The following is a 22,192-nucleotide window of genomic DNA, read 5'->3' on the forward strand; positions in this document are numbered from 1 at the left end:
TGTCTAATTGAGCCAGTAAAGAGTAAAAGTGACTCATATATATTGATGGAATTCAGTGGAAATTCGATTCAACAAGGTCTTTGAGACCAAGATTCTGACCGAATATGACCTCTCGTTGAATGCGACCTTGTTGAATCCAGTGCCCACTGTACTGTATCCAATTTGGGATTTTTGCTCTCGATTTTGTTAAGCTAGATTTCATATATACAATTTGCCCTGGTTTTCTGTTTCGATAGTATATCATAATGTTACCACCTTCTTTTATCTGGAAACATCCTCTACTTCTTCATCTATGTAAAATCATTCAATTTACACTTATTTTCTTTTTTCGTCATTCCATAATGATGTAAAAAAAAAAATTGTAAAAAGCTATTAAATTTTGCTCATATTAAAAACAAATGCATTTCTAAATCGTTCCAATTTCTTTGATTAGAAATAGACATTACAGATATGAGTGATAAAGAAACAAAGCCAGTGGTGGCTCATTCCATATCCGAACCCAACTCACCAGAGAAGACTGTGGTTGTCAAGAAGGATGGAAAAGAAGAGGTAAAAATTGTCATTTGTCATTTTCAAATGCTTGCGCAGACGTGTACTTATTTGCAGGTCTGGTAACCCAAATTGTTTTGGGCTCATTGTTATAATAGAAATACTCTCAAACCATTGTGTACATATTTACAGGTCTGATAACCCAAGTTGTTATGGGCTCTTTGTTGTAATGGAAATACCATCAAACCTACGCTTTAAAAACCATCACAAAATATTGTCCATTATAACATATTTTTAAACTCAATCTATAATTTGTTGTTCTCTGTATACTTTTCCAACAATGAAACTGACTTTTGACTTTTCTCCATTGAAACCATTTCCATTTTAAAAATTTCATATTTATTAAAAGTTCACATCCTCTCTGACAAGATTGAAATTCCAAGGTCTGTCTTATTTAGGTCATGACCACAACGACTATGACTATTTAGGTCAAGAGATTGTCAAGACCAGTTGTCTAACTTCCCTATCCAAATATATGTAAAGCTGTGTGTCCTGTTCTATTTATTCATTTATTTATTTTAAAGGAATCGGATCTTCCCGATGCCCCATTCGGTCGGCTGATGAAATTGAATGCTCCAGAATGGTACTTTATTTTACTGGGTTGCTTTGGAGCTTTGGTCAATGGAGGATTGGAGCCTGCATTCGCTGTCATCTTCAGTAAAATTATATATGTGAGTTTTACAATACAAGAGTATCCATTCGGTTGTTTTAATTACATTAGTCTGTTTGTTTTGCCTTTTTTTTTTTTTTTTTTTTTTTTTTTTTTTTTTTTTTGGAGGGGGAATGTCTAATTATAAATCCAATATAACTGAAACGTCATTTGTGACCCCTCGTCTCAAAACGGTATTAAGTCGGGATGATTAAGATGCTGAAAATGAAATTTGTAGCCAGAAATATCGTACTGAAGTTGAGTTTATATGCGTTATAGAGGAGAAGGAATATCATCTTTTACTGTGCTAAATACCAACGTTTCATATTTTTGACAAGTTTAACTATAATTTGACTTTTTAGCATCTGGCCCATCCCGACATAATACCGTTTTGAGACGAAGGGTCACATTTGTATGTAGAGAATGAACTATTTTGTCTATTTGATACCACTGACCAGGTCTTTGCATTGCCCAACGATGAGATGGATGACAAGATGTTGATGTATTGTTTGATTTTTGTTGGAATCGGATTGTTGACTCTCGTCACAATGTTTATGCAGGTGAGAAGAAATATTTTGACTTGTATGAATTAACTATATTATTATGACTTTGATATTCAAGGAAGGGCATATTTATTAGTGATACAGTGAAAGAGAGAAATATTTCTTATCAAATTTTTTTTTCATGCAAATGTTTTGATTTATTCATAATTGTCAAGTGATGATGGTATTTACATATATCTACTTATCTCATACATATTCATACATTCATTTATTTTTAGATTTATTTTTTTTTAAAGAAGGGACACATTTTTATTCAATGTAGTAAAAGACAGAAGTAATTATTTTATTGAAATAGAAAAGAATTGCTTCACGTTGGGTTATATCTGTCTGTCGTTGTTATAGAATATAGGGTTTATAGGGTATTTGTCTGTCGTTGTTATAGAATATAGGGTTTATAGGGTGTCTGTCTGTCGTTGTTATAGAATATAGGGTTTATAGGGTATTTGTCTGTCCTTGATATAGAATATAGGGTATATATAAGGTTTATAGGGTATTTGTCTGTCCTTGATATAGAATATAGGGTATATATAAGGTTTATAGGGTATTTGTCTGTCCTTGATATAGATTATGGGGTATATATAGGGTTTATAGGGTATTTTTTTTGGCAGCAGTCCTAAAGACAATAGATTTCCTCTGCTCTTGTCTGCTTAGCGACAACAGGAAGATTTTATTTGATTCAAAGATGTTAGTCCAGCTTCAGAGCACTCCAAGGTCATGATATAATCAGATCTGATTGCATTGAAATAGTTTTGGAAAAAAACATTCAAATTTTTTTTATCTTTGTCAGAATTTACAAAACGTTCAGTTGATTGGCTGATGTATTCATGTGCTCTTCAATAAAGGAAATTACAAATTATCCTTACATTGCTTATATAACAACTAACATGAGAATCAGAATTGTTGACATTCATTAAGATAGTTACGGACAGGAAAAGCTTTAGAATATTAAGCAATATTGGTGGTTAGTATTATCTCTATAGTTTGTGTGTGTGTGTGTGTGTGTGTGTGTGTGCATGTGTGTTATTTTCACCTCTCTGTATAAATTCTTTTCATCTCTCCTCCATACTGAATTTATATTCTATTTTATTCTTTCTCTTATAAATCCTTCGTTTAGATTTGGATGGTGCGCTGCGTTCAATTTGAATTTATAGAGGTTTTTTATTGAACATTTTTGGTCTGCTTTTCTGATTGTGAAAGTCTTTTTATTTATTTATTTTTTTTCTCCTTTTACAGGGTTACATGTTTGCTCGATCTGGAGAAGCGTTGACGTTGAGGTTGAGAGATTTATCCTTCAGATCAATGCTAAGACAGGTATGGTGACATTTTATTAGGTCTTTGGACAAAAGTGTTTTGAAACGATAATATTTATAAACATTTATGCAGCGCAGAATTGCTCAACTTTGATTTTGTAAAATTTTTCACTATTCTTACTAGTAATTAATTTATTTAAATGTTCAGCATTAGAAAATAAAAACCGCTTACTTTAGACTAAAATACATTGAGTTGCTAGAATTTTATAAAAATGTTAGAGACAACTTTGTCCTTTGTTTTTCTTTTTAAACAGGACATAGCTTGGTATGACGATGACAAGAATACGATAGGAGCTTTAACAACCAGGCTTTCTACAGATGCTTCTTTGGTGCAAGGAGTAAGTTAAAATATGCATAACAACCACAATGATGTAAGACACATAGGAAAGTGTTTACTTTGCTATTATTTATTTATTTAATTTATTGTTTTATTTTTGTATTTATGTGTTTATGTATATTCATGATGGACTTTGTGGCCACAAATAGGGTCAAAGAAGAATTCAAGGGGCAAAACCTGAACTAAGTAAAAAGATAACGAAACAAATATTTTATTTTCTAAAAATAAATAATCTTATCATTATCAGGTAACAGGCGTGAAGTTGGGAGGTGCTGTGATGGGTGTCTCAAACATTGGGACGGCCTTGGTCATCGCCTTCATCTATGGCTGGAAGTTGACTCTGGTGATCGTCGGGTTTGTTCCATTCTTTGTTCTGTCTGGATTCATTGAAGTCGCTCAGCAAGGATCTCAGTCTGGGAAAATCAGGGAAGCTATAGAAGGCGCTGGCAAGGTATGGGTTAAATTGTGTGATTGGTGGAGGCAATTTCGTGTTAAATATATCTTGTCTTGCTATTAGTATCAGCCCAACTGGCAAGTCTCAAAATGATGAATGTTTTTAATTAAATAGTTTGTTGTTTTGTGTACGTGTGTGTGTGTGAGTGTGTGTGTGTGTGTGTGTGTGTGTGTGTGTGTGTGTGACACTGACTATAATTTACTTACTGTGTTTTTGTAGGGTTTTTTTTTGTGTGTTTTCTTTGCTTCTTTTGTTTGTCTTTATTTAGTTTTATTGGGTTTTGTTTGTTTGTTTTGCTTATTTTTTTTTTTCTTCTTCTGTTTGTTTTGTTGCATTTCTTAAATTAAGTGTTTCTTATGTCATTGTAAAACAAAACAAACAAAAAATAAACCCATGATATTTATTATCTAACAAACAAGTTTATTCTGGCCCATTTCCAATCCATGATTACCATTCATTCCTTTATTGTCTATTGAAGGTCACAGTCGAAAGTATTGGCAATATTCGAACAGTTGCATCTTTAACTAAGGAAGATCTGTTTTTGAGGAAATTCAGTGAGAAGCTTAGTGCACCTATGAAGTCTGCTATGAAGAATGCACATATCATTGGAGTCGTCTATGGATTTTCTGAGGCTATCGTGTACTATGCGTATGCTGCCATCTTTACATTTGGTGCTTATTTGATAGAAGAGGGTGAAATGTCATTTGATGACGTATTCCTGTAAGTTTTGTGTCATTTGTCATTTAAAAAAATTGTTAGAATGATTCTAAAAACAAATTATGAAATGGTATTTAACTAGGTGGGTTTGTTTTTGACCTCCCATAGTGGGCAGGGAGGTCATTTGCTATGTCTTCCATCCGCCCTAAATCTGTTTTCCGGGTTGCTTTCTTTTTTAGAATGAAATTACTTGGTCTTTTCCTGACCATGGTCAGAGTCCTTAGCTGAGAGGGAATGGTGAAATATTTAGTTATGTTTGTGGGAGATGAGCTTTTAATTGTAATCTAGAATTTATTTAATGTTTATCTTTTTCCTCCAGCAGAAATGACCTGATGCTGTAAGAGCAGTGAAATCATTAGAAATATAAAAACAAACAAATAGTATTTGACTAGAATTACCCAACAAGTTTATCATATGAAAATTATTTCCAGCTGAAAAGAATTCAATTTCCTTTTTTACTCATGAAAGAACAAAACTGAATCAAAAAGAAATCTTCAGTGTATTATAATCATAAAAATAATAAGTAGTGCATGGCATTTATATTACAGATTTTCATCAGTGTGTAATGCTCAATGCATGTTACAATTAAAATATACGAAATTTACACATAAAACAGTAAAAAGGTAATGTTTTAACAATTATTTGAAACTATCCATTTGTGTCATTTGTCAAATCCTGTTTTATTTTTAAAAACAAATTATGAAATTGTATTTAATTGGGTGGGGTCTTTGTTTCTCTTTGATTTTACCTTACAGAGTATTCAGTCTTTTGGTGTTCGGGCGATGGGTCTTGGGAATGCCACAGTCTTCATACCCATTGTCTTATTTTCCTTTTCATTTTATCCTACAGAGTATTCAGTGTCTTGGTATTTGGGGCGATGGGTCTTGGGAATGCCACAGTCTTCATACCCATTGTCTTATTTTCCTTTTCATTTTATCCTACAGAGTATTCAGTGTCTTGGTATTTGGGGCGATGGGTCTTGGGAATGCCACATCCTTCGTACCCGTTGTCTTATTTTCCTTTTCATTTCATCCTACAGAGTATTCAGTGTCTTGGTATTTGGGGCGATGGGTCTTGGGAATGCCACAGCCTTCGTACCTGATGCCACCAAAGCAAAAGCCTCAGCACAAAGAATTCTGGTCATCCTAGACTCCAAACCATCTCTTGACTATACGTCTACAGGTGGACAGAAATTGCCGGTACATATTACTCATTGTACAATGCTATTGTTGTTCTTGTTCTTGTTTTTATTGTTGTTAATGTCATTATTGTTGACATCTTAATGATATATATATATATATATATATATATATAAATATATATCATGAAGATGTCAACAATAATATATATGATATACAACAATTATATATAACATGTGATTATTTTTTTTATCTTTTATCTTTTTATCTAACCTTTCTACCATTTATGTCCATGAACAGATCTCAACCCAACTTTTGTCGCACAAATATGTTTTTAACCCTCATGAACTAAAGTATTTTTTATAAAAACAAACATATAAATGGGTCTGAAATGTCATTTTACCAAAGCAATATAGAAATCATCAAGATAGATCTAATTTAGATCCCTGCATTGACAATGAGATTTATTTTTTTCTGTTTCAATTGCATGATTTAGGTGTGCCTCCCATTTCTATTTAGCAACTTAGGCAAAAGATTAAAAACTAGATTAGCATTTTAAAATTCTGTCTGAAAATCTGTCCAATTTCTTTAAGGAAATCCAATACAGAAGCTGCTTCTAAGACAAATATTAAGAACTTTTTTATTAGAAAATATTTGATAGATTAAAACCAGTGTCCGTTAAATAGTTTTGTTCTCTTTGTATGAATGTCTTATGTTTTCTTTTTGTATAATCTGAAATTGTAGCATTGATTATTGATTGAAAATGTGCCTAGAACTGTTGGTATATAAAAAAGGTGTGGTGTAAATGATTTACATTATTATTATTATTATTATTATTATTATTATTATTATTATTATTATTATTATTATTATTATTATTATTATTATTATTATTATTATTATTATTATTATTATTATTGTTATTGTTGTTGTTGTGGGTGGTTGGATGGGAGCATCACCCTTGAATCATATACCTATGATGTTCGCATGGGTGTACGATCCGATAGTGATGTCGTTTCTTCTTCTCTTTACTAGCCTATCCTGCTTCTTTGGTTTGTGATTGTATTTTTGACAGGGGATATTTTGTTTTCTGTAAATCTTCTGCCTGTTTGTTCTTGGTTATTTATAATTTAGCTTATGATATCTTTAGGTTGTTCGACAAATGGATGATGCCAAGTCTGCAAAGATAGATCATCATCAAGCCCTACTGCAACCTCCTCGTGGTGTCGAACGGTAACAGGTCAAGCTGGCCAACTGCAGAGGGCGACAAGAATAGGCAATGGCAAACCATTCTTGTAACTTTGCCGAGTTAACTGCATGAATAAGTCCAAAAAGTTAAACGGTGACAGCGTAAAGGGGAGCATGTTTTCACGGAAGACTGCTGCCTCGCTCGGTTGGGAGCGTGATGTTCGTCAGGTCACACCGAACCGTCAGCCAGTTACTAGGCGAAATAAATTTAACAAATGTGACAAAACCAAAATTGGGACATGGAATGTCAGGACCTGTGCCCAAAAAGGAAAACTAAACAACATTCTAAAAGAAATGAAACGGCTCCAAATAAATATTCTTGGCCTGGCAGAGATGAGATGGAAAGAGCAGGGAACCATGTCAAAACAAGAAAACAACACGACATATAAGATCATATGGAATGGTGGAACCTCTTTCCAAAAAGGAGTAGGGATGATCTTAGACCAACAATCAACCAAATTTTACAAAGGGCACGTAGCAATCTCAGACAGAGTTTTGCTGGTTAAGCTAAGAGGACCTGTAGTTGACACCAATATTATTCAAGTTTATGCACCAACAGAAGAGGCGACAGATGCAGATATGACAGAGTTTTACCATTCACTAGACAAAGCAAAACGAATGTGTAAATCACAAGAAGTCCTTATGGTAATGGGGGACCTAAATGCTAAGATTGGCAGAGGCAGAGATGGTGACATAATCGGACCACATGGACTCGGAGACAGAAATGAACGAGGAAACATCTGGGCAGATTGGTGTAGAACAAATAAATTAATGATTTCAAACACCTGGTTTCAACAACACCCAAGAAGAACCTGGACATGGCAATCACCAGGGGACAGAGCAAGGAACCAGATAGACTTTATAGCAGTATCATCAAGATTCAGAAATGGCATATTAAATTGCAAAACCTATCCAGGCGCCGATGTAGACAGTGACCATGTCCCAGTTGTTTGTACAGTAAGGATAAAGTTTAAAGCTATTCAGAGAACAGCTGGTAGAATAAAGAGGGATTACAGGTTATGCAAAGACAATGGCATACAAACAAAAATGAGAGAAGAATTTGAAAATGCACTCATGATACAAAGCCAAAGTGAACCTGATAACGAAAAATGTGAAAAACAATTTGATATATTCCAAAAGTGTGTCAAAGCAACTGCAGAAAAGCATTTACCAATAGCTCAAATAAACAGCAAAAAGGAATGGATGACAAATGAAATTCTAAACCATTTGAAGAAAGACGAAAATGCAACAGAGGGTCTGCAGAATACCAAACATTGAACAACCACATTAAATCCAAATGCATCGAGGCACACGAGAACTATCTAGACTGGAAATGCTGCGAAATCGAAAGAGAATACAAACCCAACACCCAACAAGCTCACCAAAGAATAAAAGAACTATCAGGGAAAAGGAAAAGCAAAGCAGCAGGAAGTTGTATCCAAAACAAACAAGGGGAACTGCTATTTGAAGAACAACATATAGAAAGCCGATGGGTAGAATACATAGGCGAACTGTACAATGATCCAAATAGAAATGAACCACCACTGAAATTCAAAGAACCATTAAGCGGACCAAACATCACCAAAAGTGAAATTGAACATGCCATGGAACGAATGAGGGATGGTAAAGCAACAGGCCCTGATGAAATATCTGTAGAGGTATTAAAAAGCCTAGGAGATCTAGCAATTGATGAACTTCACATATTATTCAACATTATATACAATACTGGGAAAATTCCAGAAGATCTCTGTAACTCTATTTTCATAGCAATACCAAAGAAAGCAGGTGCAGTCAGATGCGAAAATTTTAGAACTATAAGTTTAATAAGCCACATCAACAAAATACTGTTGCGTATAATTATCAACAGGCTAAGGAATAAGATTAACCCCGAAATCGCAGAGGAACAATATGGATTCCAACCTGACAGAGGGACAAGGAACGCAATATACCTCCTCCGTGTTTTAAGTGAAAGAGCTATACAGGTTCAGACCCCACTATACCTCTGTTTTGTCGACTACAAAAAAGCTTTTGATAGAGTACGCCACGAAGAAATACTAAAACAACTGCACTCCATTGGCGCTGATGAGAAAGACCTCAGACTCATGCAAACATTATACTACACCCAGCAGGCATCTATCAAAATCGGAAACTCTACAGGAAATTCCATTCCTATTAAGAAAGGAGTCCGTCAAGGGTGTGTTGCCTCACCAGATCTGTTTAATCTATACCAAGAAACAATCATGAGGGGCATAAATAATATGGAGGGAATAAAAGTAGGAGGTCACAACATAAATAATATAAGATACGCAGACGATACGGTACTCATTGCAACATCAGAAATCCAACTTCAAAAGATTGTTGACAAAGTGGTAGTAGATAGTGAAGCCAAGGGAATGGAAGTGAATATCACCAAAACGGAATGCATGGTAATACAGAAAAACCCCGAAAACAACAACACCTGCAATATAACGATTCACGGCGAGCAACTTACCAACGTAGAAAGTTTTAAATACCTAGGTTCAATAGTGACAACAGATGGACGATGTAACCGAGACATACGAGCAAGAATAACTCAAGCCAAACAGGCCTTCATGGACCTGGGAAACATTTTGAAAATCAAACAGATGTCGTTCGGGATTAGATTCCGAGTCTTGAAGTGCTACGTGTGGCCAATCTTGTTATACGGATGCGAAAGCTGGACTACAAATGCAGAAACACAAAAGAACATTGAAGCTTTTGAAATGTGGTGCTTGAGAAGGATGCAGAGAATATCGTATACTGCACACAAAACGAACGAAGAAGTGCTAAAACAAACATACCAACAAAGGAAACTAATGCCCTTAATAGTGGATCGACAACTATCCTTTTTCGGACACATAGTAAGGAAAGATAAGAATGAATACCTGGCAAGTTGTGGAAAAATACCTGGTAAACGCGCCCGGGGAGACAAAGAAAAACACTCATAGACCAACTGAAGGGCTTCACCAACCTAACAATCCAAGAGCTGTTTGAAAAAGCAAGAGACAGGGAAGAATGGAGAGAGATAATTCATGCAGTATCCGAAGCCTGGACCAGGCATGGAACCTAGAGGAGGAGGATCTTTAGGTTATGATTTTGATTTACATTTGTACTATTTTTGTTAGATTGCTTGTTTTTTTTTGTTGCAGCGGTCTCTCATATAACCTCAATTGTGTTGAAAGAGACCTAAAGCAACAAACAAACAAAACAAAAAAAATTGTTGTTGTTGTTGTTGTTGTTGTTGTTGTTGTTGTTTGTTGTTGTTGTTGTTGTTGTTGTTGTTGTTGTTGTTGTTGTTGTTGTTGTTGTTGTTAAAATCAAAACCTAATTGATTTCAATTGACAATCAATCCACAGGAGAATTACATCGCCGAGGTGACCTTCAAGGATGTCCACTTCAACTATCCAAACAGGAAAACAGTCCCAGTTCTGAGAGGTTTAAGTTTCTCCGTGGCCCCTGGCAAGACAATGGCCTTGGTGGGGAGTAGTGGTTGTGGTAAGAGTACCTCTGTACAGTTGGTGGAACGTTTCTATGACACAGACTCTGGAGCAGTGGTGAGTTTTAACGTTGCTTCTGAGTTAAATTAAAATTAAGGGAAAGTTAAACACCTATAGTGGGCAGGGAGGCCAATTATTATGTCTTCTATTCCCCTGGGTCGGGTTCATGACCACCTATAGTGGGCAGGGAGGCACTGACTGTGTCTTCTATCCCTCTGTATCTGTTTTCCAACTAGCTTCCTGTCTTTGTCTTGGAATGAGATTACTTGGTTTTGTCCTGACCCTAGCTGGATACCCTGGCAGGGAGGGAAAAAGTCAAATGTATAGATTGGTCTCTCTGGTATGCACTGTATTCTTTTTGTTTTACATATTTACATTTGAGTGTATTCCTCTTTGGGGGGACCTGTGCTTGTGTCTGGATGAGACATTTAGGCGATCTCAAACTAAGTCAGTGATGCCGGAACTCCGGTTTTACCGGAAAAAACTCCGGTCTGGAGCAAAAAATTCTGGGTTACGGGCAACTTACGTCAAATTCTGGTGAGGCCAATTTGTTCCAAGGATACCCCCCCGCCCCCCTTCCAACCACCACATCATCATCATTACCACTAGTATTACAACCATCATCACCACCACTACTATTGCAACAACCATCATCACATCCTCATCACTGCCACTACTACTACTACAACAACCACCACCACCACCACATCATCATCATAACCACAACTACTACTTCAACCACCACCACATCATCATCATCACTACCACTACCACCATCACCATTACAACCACCACGACCACATCCTCATCACAACCACTACTACTACAACCACCACCACCACATCATCATCACTACCACTACTACTACAACCACCAGTATCACATCGTCATTACCACTACTACTACAACCACCACCACCACATCATCATTACCACTACAACTACAACCACCACCACCACATCATCACTACCACTACTACTACAACCACCACCACATCATCACTACCACTACAACTACAACCACCACCACCACATCATCACTACCACTACTACTACAACCACCACCACATCATCACTACCACTACTACTACAACCACCACCACCACATCATCACTACCACTACTACTACAACTCCAATACTACCACCACATCATCATTACCACTACTACTACAACAACCACCACCACCACATCATCATCACTACCACTAATACGACTACAACCACCATCACCACCACATCATCATCACTACCACCCGACTACAACCACCATCACCACCACATCTTCATCACTACCACCACTACTACTACTACAACCACCACCACCAGATCATCATCATCACTACCACTGCTAATAAAACCACATCATCATCTACTACTACTACTGCTGCTCTACTACTACTACTACTACTACTACTACTACTACTACTACTACTACTACTACTACTACTACTACTACTACTACTACTACTACTACTAATACTACTACTACTACACTACAACAACTACTACAATATCATCATCACTACTACTACAACCACCAGTGCCACATCATCATCACGAACAGTACTACTACAACCACCACCACCACATTATCATCACTACCACGACTACTACTACAACCACCACCACATCATCATTGCCACTAATACTACAACCACCACTACCACCACTACTGCAACCACAACCACATCATTATCATCACGACAACAACTACTACAACCACTATACCACCACCACCACATCATCATCACTACAACTACTACTTCAACCAGCACCACCACCATATCATCATCACTACCACTACTACTTCAACCACCACCACCATATCATCATCACTACAACTACATCAACCACTATCACATCTTCATCATCTCTACCACTATTACTACAACCACCAACACCACATCATCCTCACTACCACCAGTACTACAATCTCTACCATTAGATTTTGCGCTTTACTTCATTTGAAATAAGGAAACTTTGGGATTGTAATTTGCAATGTGTTTATGTATCATAATATACACTGTAATTCTAATCAGTTATCTATTTAGAACTATAGGGCCTACATGTAAACACAATGCCAAATACCATTCCAATTCCTTTTTTTTTTTTTTTTGTGCGCGGAAATTCCTCTTTCGGCATTGAAATTCCTACGAGTGGTGGCTGAAACTCCTGTGAGCGAAATTTACTGTTGGCGTCTCTGCTAAGTACTCTGTTTGTGTGCTCTTGTAATCTACATCTGTTCCCTATTTGTACCATTCCCCTTTGTCTTACTTTTACCTGGGTAGTTTAATTGTAATTCTAGACCTTGTGTATGTATGTACGCTCATTTCTTTTGTATATATGTGTAGAAACAATGTGCTTGCGTGTATGTTTGTGTATGTATGTGTATGTATTTGTAAATGTGTTGATATTCATACCATAACCCAAACTGTTTGAGCATTGTTTACCTCACATGAATTGCCTTCTATTTGGACAATAAAGATTATTATTTTTATTATTATTATTATTTACTATCCCATTTTCTTCCTTTTTACTGGTGCTGATGTGACCTGAATGTGTTGCAAGCGCCATAAACCCTTTTAAAAAACAAACAACAAAGATACACCCTCCCCTCCCAAACTCCAGTTACATGATTCAATAACACCATATTTTAACCGGAAATTGAGTTGCTAACTTTGTCATCTGAGTCAAATAGACCAAAAAGAAGGATTAATAAGGGACGATATAGAATGATTTCAACCTACATGTACTTAGTTCATCACCATTATCATCATCATCATCAGTTTCAGTTTATTACTAACCCTGTTTCAGAATTTGGATTTGCCTGTTTCAAATAATCTTTGTTCAAAATCTAATTATCCAACCCCATCCACCTCCCCCTCCCCTTCTTCCCCTTCAATTCTTTCAGTGTGTGGACAACCAGGACATCAAGTCATTGAACATCCAATGGTTGAGATCTCAAATTGGTATCGTGTCCCAGGAGCCTGTGCTATTTGACCGAAGCATTCGTGAGAATATCGCCTACGGAGATAACAGTAGAGTCATCTCCATGGATGAAATCATCGAGGCAGCACGTGGAGCCAACATCCATTCATTTATCTCCTCCCTGCCTAATGTAAGTTGATTGATGCCAGATTGGTCTTTAAAAAAATCATGAACGATATTGATTGTAACATTCGAAAAAGAACCAAAAAAAAAAAAAAAAACCCAAAAAACAAACATGGAATGTTTCGGGCTCAAAATCCTTCTTCAGCCAATAACAAAAACAATAAAAACATTAACACATTACATAAAATCCAGATATATGGCATCTTCTCTGCTGTCTGTCTGTCTGGAATTTAAGTGATGTATTCATAGTGGCTAACTGTCTGTCTGTCAGGAATTTAAGTGATGTATTCATAGTGGCCAACTGTCTGTCTGTCTGTCTGTCTGGAATTTAAGTGATGTATTCATAGTGGCCAACTGTCTGTCTGTCTGGAATTTAATAAGTGATGTATTCATAGTGGCCAACTGTCTGTCTGTCTGGAATTTAAGTGATGTATTCATAGTGGCCAACTGTCTGTCTGTCTGGAATTTACGTGATGTATTCATAGTGGCCAACTGTCTGTCTGTCTGGAATTTACGTGATGTATTCATAGTGGCCAACTGTCTGTCTGTCTGAGGTTTAAGTGATGTATTCATAGTGGCCAACTGTCTGTCTGTCTGGAATTTAAGTGATGTATTCATAGTGGCCAACTGTCTGTCTGTCTTGAATTTAAGTGATGTATTCATAGTGGCCAACTGTCTGTCTGTCTGGAATTTAAGTGATGTACTCATAGTGGCCAACTGTCTGTCTGTCTGGAATTTAAGTGATGTATTCATAGTGGCCAACTGTCTGTCTGTCTGGAATTTAAGTGATGTATTCAAAGTGGCCAACTGTCTGTCTGTCTGTCTGGAGTTTAAGTGATGTATTCATAGTGGCCAACTGTCTGTCTGTCTGGAATTTAAGTGATGTATTCATAGTGGCCAACTGTCTGTCTGTCTGGAGTTTAAGTGATGTATTCATAGTGGCCAACTGTCTGTTTGTCTTGAATTTAAGTGATGTATTCATAGTGGCCAACTGTCTGTCTGTCTGTCTGGAATTTAAGTGATGTATTCATAGTGGCCAACTGTCTGTCTGTCTGGAATTTAAGTGATGTATTCATAGTGGCCAACTGTCTGGTGATGTATTCAAAGTGGCCAACTGTCTGTCTGTCTGGAATTTAAGTGATGTATTCATAGTGGCCAACTGTCTGTCCTGATAAAATCGGAATTGTCTCAGTTTGGCAATCTGGATTAGAAAAAAAAAACCATGAAAAAATAGGATAGTTTTTATGTATGGAAATAAACCGTGCATGTGCCAGGATTATGATTTTTTGACTAGCAAATTAAAACAAGGAGCAGAAAGAGCTCTTAACTCTAGATTATATTATATAATAGTCCTGACATGCTGCTGTTTTGGGTCATGACTGTATTTGTGTGTTAGGATTTCCCACTTCTGCTCTTTGAAAATTTGGCCGCTATGTGATTAAATGTTTTAATTTTTTTGGGTCATGAGCTGATTAAGAGTGATGTTCTTGATACATTCTGTCTTTGGCATTTGGTTCTTATTTTAAAAAAGAAATTTTTTTAAATTGAGCCATTTATAGCGCAATATCCAATAAATGTGCTCAAAGCGCTTTACAAAGGGTCCCTGACCAAAAGTAACACGCAACATAAAGAACGAGACCTGGGTGGGGATCCTGACCTCCCATAGCGGGCAGGGGGGTACATACTATGTCTTCAATCCCCCTATGTCTGTTTTCCAACATGCTTTCTGTCTTTTTCTTGGAATGAGATCACTTGGTTTTGTCCTGGCCCTGGCCGGATACCTTGGCTGGGAGAGAAGTCAAATGTATAGTTAGTTTTGGGAGATGATATTTTTTTCCTTGTAAATCATCTCTCTGTTATGCACTCTATTATGTGTTATTTATGTATTATATATGATTTGTAAACATTTGAGTGTGTTCCTCTTAGTGGGGACTTGTGCTTGTGTCTGGATGAGACTTTTAGGTGATCTCAATTTAAGTACACTGATAGTGTGCTCTTGGAATCTACATCTGCTGTCTCTTTTGAACCAATTCCCCTTTGTCTGCCCTATTCTTGGAAGCTTTAACTGTAATTCTAGAACTTTTTACTATCCCATTTTTTCCCTTTTTACTGGCGCTGATATAACCTTAATGTGTTGCAAGGGCCGTAAAACCCTCAAAAACAAAACAAACAAAGAACGAGACATGACGCCTGTTAGGTGATAAAACAATTTTTCCGACAGAGACAAAGCTGTTAACGATCAGACACTTCCTGGAGGATATGAGATGATCCACAAGGCAAAAGTGAAATGATTAAACGATACTACTACTACTATTACTACTCTCGCCTTCTTTTTAATTTTTCTATTTCTCCTGTCTATAGCAATTGCCATTTACGGTACATTACATTATGACAATGTAAATGATTTCAGGGTTACGATACGAACGTGGGTGCCAAAGGGACACAACTGAGTGGGGGACAAAAACAGCGAGTGGCCATAGCAAGAGCCCTGGTCAGGAATCCAAAAATACTTTTGTTGGATGAGGCAACGTCTGCTCTGGATTCAGAAAGTGAACAGGTACAGTATTATTATTATGATTATGATTATTATTATTATTATTATTTATTATTATTATTATTATTATTATTATTTATATTATATTATTATTGTTATTATATTATTGTTATTATTATTATTTTATTATTATTATTATTATTATTATTATATTATTATTATTATTATTATTATTATTATTATTATTATTATTATGGCTCTTCTTCTCTTCTTCTTCTTCTTCTTCTTCTTCTTATTATTATTATTATTATTATATTATTATTATATTATTATTATATTATTTATTTTATTATTATTATTATCATCATCATAATTATTTTGAAATATTTTAATATATTTTTTTTTGGATGTATGTATTTCTATTTATTTATATATTTATTTATTTATTTTGATGCATTGGGTCATGAATAAGGAAATAAATAATAAAGTTCAGATCTGATACTAAGTCAGTAGAAGCAAGGACTGTAAAAAGTAATGAACAAAAATGTGAAGATTCTTATCCAGTTAACAGTTTGATTGTAACGCTCCATTTCACAGATTGTCCAAGAGGCCTTAGACAATGCCAGAGAAAACCGTACATGCATCGTCATTGCTCACCGTCTGTCCACCATCCGTAACGTAGATGAAATTTGTGTGGTCAGTCATGGGAAGGTGTCTGAGGTTGGGACTCACAATGAACTCATGGCCAAGCAAGGATTTTACTACAAACTTGTCAAAAACTCAGTCAAACAGATGTAGATAGTAAGATGAGATGCATTTAGTGTAAACCATATAAATGTGTTAAAACTTTTATGGGTCAAACCCTTTTATAGCTGGCAAAAAATTGTATGGTCTCATTACTTATAAAATATGAGCTTGTATATAGAGCAATACCCGTTAAAAGTGCTCTAAATACTTTACAAGCAATCCTGAGTCAATAGATGTAGAAGCAACATCGGATGCCTGGAAGATGTTGTTACAATTTTTATTGACTGACAATGCTGTTATCAGCAAGGTACTTATTTTATACTGAAGTATAACTCTGGCCCACATAGTTGATTATGGGTTTATTACATTTACAAGCATAATGTACGGAAACGTTTCAAAGATAATTCCATAAGAGGCCGACTGGTGACACTTTTCATTATTACTTTTGATTTTACAAACGAATCGATTTGTCTTATATGTCAAAATCATTTATAATCAGATATCTTAACTGTAATGTAGAAACAAATATAGGTTAAAGTTCAGAGTTCAACTGCTGACAAATTGAAATGTTTCCATACATTCTGCCTGTATGCTTATCACACACTCTCTAGGATAAACCATTTCATTTCTTTAATTGGGAATGTTGCTTCCACTATTCCTGTACTATATCAAAGTTTGTATTTAAATTGAAAAAAAAAAGATACTTATACGAAACAGCTGTAGACGTGAAACGGTGCTAGAAATAAAAGTCAAACTTAGCTTAAACAAATGGAAAATATATATCGATTTTAGTTTATATATTGTTGCTTTTTTGGTATTACTTTTGGTTCAGAGTTTTCAAACCATTATAATTATAAGTTTGTTTTTTTTTAAATGGCAAACTTGGGATTAAACAGGCAAAGTTGTATCAAATTTTATTCAACAAAAAAAAAAAAAAAAAATTCTGCTTTTATATAGCGCAATATCCACTAAATGTGCTCAAAGCGCTTTACAAGGGGTCCCTGGTCAACAGCAACATTTAACATGTAGGACGGGACATGATGCCTGTCAGGCGATATTACAATTTTTCGGACAAAGACAACGCTGTTAACGGCCAGGTACTCATTTTACACCTGAGTACGGTGAGAGAATGTGAGTAAGAGCTTTTTCCAAGGACTCAACTATGCACCGAGCGAGGCTCGAACCCAGGACCTTCCGATCCGAAAGCGAGTGTCATACCACTAAACCACATAGCCGCACAAACCATTCAACGTAATTATACCATTCATCATTTTTTAAATAATTGTTTTAAAATTTATATAGGATTGATTTTTCTACCTCAATGGAAGATTATTGTCCTTTTTTAACCTTCATTGTTCCAATTTTATGGAGATGAGAATAAATTTATCATAGAATTTATCACTTTTGATTCACACTTGTTCAGATCAATATAAGGTAATTGTCACTAAGTAGAATGTGTGGTGCTTTCATTCTCATTTCCTCCAATGCGATGTTTTACTTAAGATATTTTATCCATACTTAATCCTATCAAGTGACCTCTATTTATTTTTTGAAATTGTTATAGAAAATAAATGTAATGAGGATTATGTTGGGGTCCCGATAGCTCAGTTGGTAGAGCACTCGCTTCACAAGCAAAGGGGCCGAGATGGATCCTGGGTGCAGTTGAGATTTGTTTTCTGACTCCCCTGTCCACCCAGCAGTGATTTGGTAGCTGGGTCTGATAGATCTGGAGGGAAGTACTTTGCGATAGACTCGCGTCCTATCCAAAGGGTAGCAAGCAATTGCTATTGTCCATTTCACGCTATAGAAACTGGGATAAACTCCGGCTCCATGGGCCAAATGGCTCTGAGGGACTACTTTTTGTTGTTGTTTAGCATATATTATAGACGTGTACAAAAATTCTACGTTTCATTCTTGAATACAGAATGGTATGACTCTATAACAATTTATCTTATCGATTTATTTCGCTTATTTAACACTTAAGTTAAGCAACAGGGAGGATCACTTTTGTTTGGGTTCAGCTGGCTCAACAAAAATTGTTGGAAATTTGACTGAATCGAACAGTAAATACTACGAGAGTTGTCCGATGAAAAACTGGAAAATGACCTTAGATTTAACTAGCTCCCACAAGCCCCTCGCCATCGGTAAACAAGCCTCTGCCAGAACGCGCTCCATTGTTCCAAAAAGATGATAATCAGATGGTGCTAAGACCAGACTGTGGGAGGGGTGAGGTAAAACTTCCCATCTGTGTTTCTGGATCCAGCCGTTGGTGGCATTAGCGGAATGGAGAGTTGCGTTGTCATGTTGGAAATCACACTACAGTCAGCTGCCCTAGTCTTTTTCGGCACAAAGCATCTCCAAATCTTTTCAGAATTTGGCAGCATCTCGTGTCGTTGATTGGTTGTCCTAGTTCAAGGACATCGACGAGCAGATATGCCCGAAATTTCAACAATTTCTCTAATTTTAGTCTCCTTTCCCCTTGAATCAACTCATTAATCCATGGACATTTCCTTTTCTCATGGACGAAACACACAATCTGTAGCCTGGCTGTTCTTCTAGACTAAAATATTTCACACCAATGGTACCCTTGTGATCTTTCTAAGACATGTTTTACCATCAACTGCTTGAATCTCACCATGAATTTCAGACAGAAATTAATAAAACATCGAACTTCTGCTTTGGACCATTTTTGCTATGACGTCATTCGTGTTCAATATAAATGACAATATTGATGCTCCTTGGAAAAATTGAAATTTGAATGAACTTCAATTGACGTTTACAAATTTTAAACATCTTAAAATAAAATGGTTTAAAAGATTTGGCCATTTCCCACTTGTTTGTGTGACAACCTTCGTATAATAACTGGTAACTGGAAATATTTTGATATTGAATCTATTCATGATAATATGTTTTACATATTGTTCGTATTTGAGACTCCCATTTCAATGATGTTCCATTCCTGTACAGTTCATAATTGTGACCTGTTGTTATTGTAAAACTACATTCCAAATGCTAAATTATATAAGAATATAGGCCTACCAATAGTCAATTTTTAAAATATCTGTTGTGTTTTATCATTATTATGTTGAAATTGTTTTCCCTGTACAGTCATTCTTGTTCAGCGGGTGGTTGGATGGGAGCATCACCCTTGAATCATATACCTATGATGTTCGCATGGGTGTACGATCCGATAGTGATGTCATTTCTTCTTCTCTTTACTAGCCTATCCTGCTTCTTTGGTTTGTGATTGTATTTTTGAAAGGGATATTTTTTTTTCTGTAAATCTTCTGCCTGTTTGTTCTTGGTTATTTATAATTTAGCTTATGATATCTTTAGGTTATGATTTTGATTTACATTTGTACTATTTTTGTTAGATTGCTTGTTTTTTTGTTTCAGCGGTCTCTCATATAACCTCAATTGTGTTGGAAGAGACCTAAAGCAACAAACAAACAAAAAAAATTCTTGTTCATATGAATATGAAGCCAAAGATGTTTTAGAAAATATTTGCCTCATGTTCATTATTTCAAATTTTAGCATCTAAATATTTGGTCTTTTCCTTTCTCATCTCATCCTCCTCTTTCTTCATCTTCTTCTCGCCTATTTCATCCTCTCCTTCTCTTTCTTTTCTGGTCTTACAACTCCTCAACAAGAGCAAATGAGAGGAACATCTCATAAAGTGTACAATGCATACACGCCCCATTTCCTTATGAGTAACCCGAACCCATAGTACTTGGATCATTCAGGTTGAAACATTACAGCTGCGACGCATGCGTGCTGAGTGTGGTGGAAACCATTAGTCTGATTACAGTGCATGCATGCTGAGTATGGTGAAAACCAGTAAACCGATTACAGTGCATGCATGCCGAGTATGGTGAAAACCGGTAAACTGATTACAGTGCATGCATGCTGAATATGGTGAAAACCGGTAAACTGATTATAGTGCATGCGTGCTGAGTATGGTGAAAGCCGGTAAACTGATTATAGTGCATGCATGCTGAGTTTGGTGAAAACCGGTAAACTGATTACAGTGCCTGGGTGGGGTTCCTGACCTCCCATAGTGGGCAGGGAGGTACTTACTGTGTCTTCTACCCCTTATATCTGTTTTCCAACATGCTTTCTGTCTTTGTCTTGGAATGAGATTACTTGGTTTTGTCCTGGTCCTGGCCAGATGCCCTGGCTGAGAGGGAAACAGTCAAATGTATAGTTAGTTTTGGGAGATGATATTTTTTTCTTTGTAAATCATCTCTCTGTTATGCACTGTCTTATGCTTTCTTTATATTATATATGATTTGTAAAACATTTGAGTGTGTTCCTCTTAGCGGGGACCTGTGCTTGTGTCTGAATGAGACTTTTGGTGATCTCAAACTAAGTACTTTGATAGTGTGCTTTTGGAATCTACACCTGTTTCTTATTTGAACCAATTCCTCTTTGTCTTCCCTTTTCTTGGATGCTTTATTGTAATTCTGGAACTTTTTACTATCCCATTTTCTTCCTTTTTACTGGCGCTGATATGACCATAATGTGTTGCAAGCGCCGTAAAACCCTTAAAAACATAAAAACATGATTACAGTGCATGCATGCTGAGACTGGTGAAAACCGGTAAACTGAATATAGCTGCTAAATCATTTTCTAACATAGTTTCAAAAAATACCGAATTATTTTATGGATTTCATGCATACATATTTTATTATTATTATTTACAATATTTTTCTCTGGAGAATTTTTATTTCACGGAGAAATTGACTTATTTATATATATTTATATTTATTTATATTTGGCTTTTACATTATCTACTGTGATTTTTTAATACAGCATATGAACAAAATTGTAACCAATCCATCTGAATGTTATTATTTATTTGTTAATTTACTTACTTTTATTTATATATGTATTTATTTGTGGGTGGGATCTTTGACATCCCATGGTGGGCAGGAGGTCGTGCTTTGTCTTCTAGCCCCTATATCTTTTTTGTCTTTGTCTTGGAATGGGATTACTTGGTTTTGTCCTAACCCTGGCCGGATTCCTTAAGTGGGAGGGAAACAGTCAAAATAGTTATAGATTTGGGAGATTATATTTTTTTCCCTGTAAAGCATCTCTCTATTGTGTACTGTTGCATTTTTTGTTTTAAATATATAGTGCATTGAAAACATTGAGTGTATTCCTATTTGTGGGGACATGTGTTTGTGTCGGAATGAGACTTTTAGGCGATCTCAGACCAAGTACACTGATAGTGTGTTTTTGGAATCTACATCTTTTCCCTATTTGAACAATTCCCCTTTGTCTTTCTTTTTCTCGTATGCTTTCAATTGTAAAACTACAACTTTTTTTACCATCCCATTTTCTTCTGTATTACTTGGCT

General features: G+C 35.9%; 1 protein-coding gene across 1 annotated transcript in view; it reads left to right on the forward strand.

Moving 5' to 3' along the window:
• The window catches only part of LOC144969967 (ATP-dependent translocase ABCB1-like), a 45,086-nt gene extending 27,484 nt beyond the window's left edge, over window positions 1-17,602 (forward strand). The window contains 12 exon segments of the mRNA XM_078909081.1: window positions 434-549; window positions 1,074-1,220; window positions 1,657-1,758; window positions 2,995-3,072; window positions 3,326-3,409; window positions 3,656-3,859; window positions 4,341-4,582; window positions 5,619-5,778; window positions 10,341-10,538; window positions 13,393-13,599; window positions 16,003-16,149; window positions 16,684-17,602. Of these exon segments, the coding sequence (XP_078765207.1) occupies window positions 434-549; window positions 1,074-1,220; window positions 1,657-1,758; window positions 2,995-3,072; window positions 3,326-3,409; window positions 3,656-3,859; window positions 4,341-4,582; window positions 5,619-5,778; window positions 10,341-10,538; window positions 13,393-13,599; window positions 16,003-16,149; window positions 16,684-16,884 (1,886 nt within the window). The 3' untranslated portion in view covers window positions 16,885-17,602.
• Window positions 17,603-22,192: the final 4,590 nt, after the last annotated feature.

The sequence above is a fragment of the Berghia stephanieae genome, chromosome 4 (genome assembly GCF_034508935.2).
Source record: "Berghia stephanieae isolate SIO BIC M18660-M18661 chromosome 4, UCSD_Bste_1.3, whole genome shotgun sequence".
NCBI classification, from domain to species: domain Eukaryota; kingdom Metazoa; phylum Mollusca; class Gastropoda; order Nudibranchia; family Aeolidiidae; genus Berghia; species Berghia stephanieae.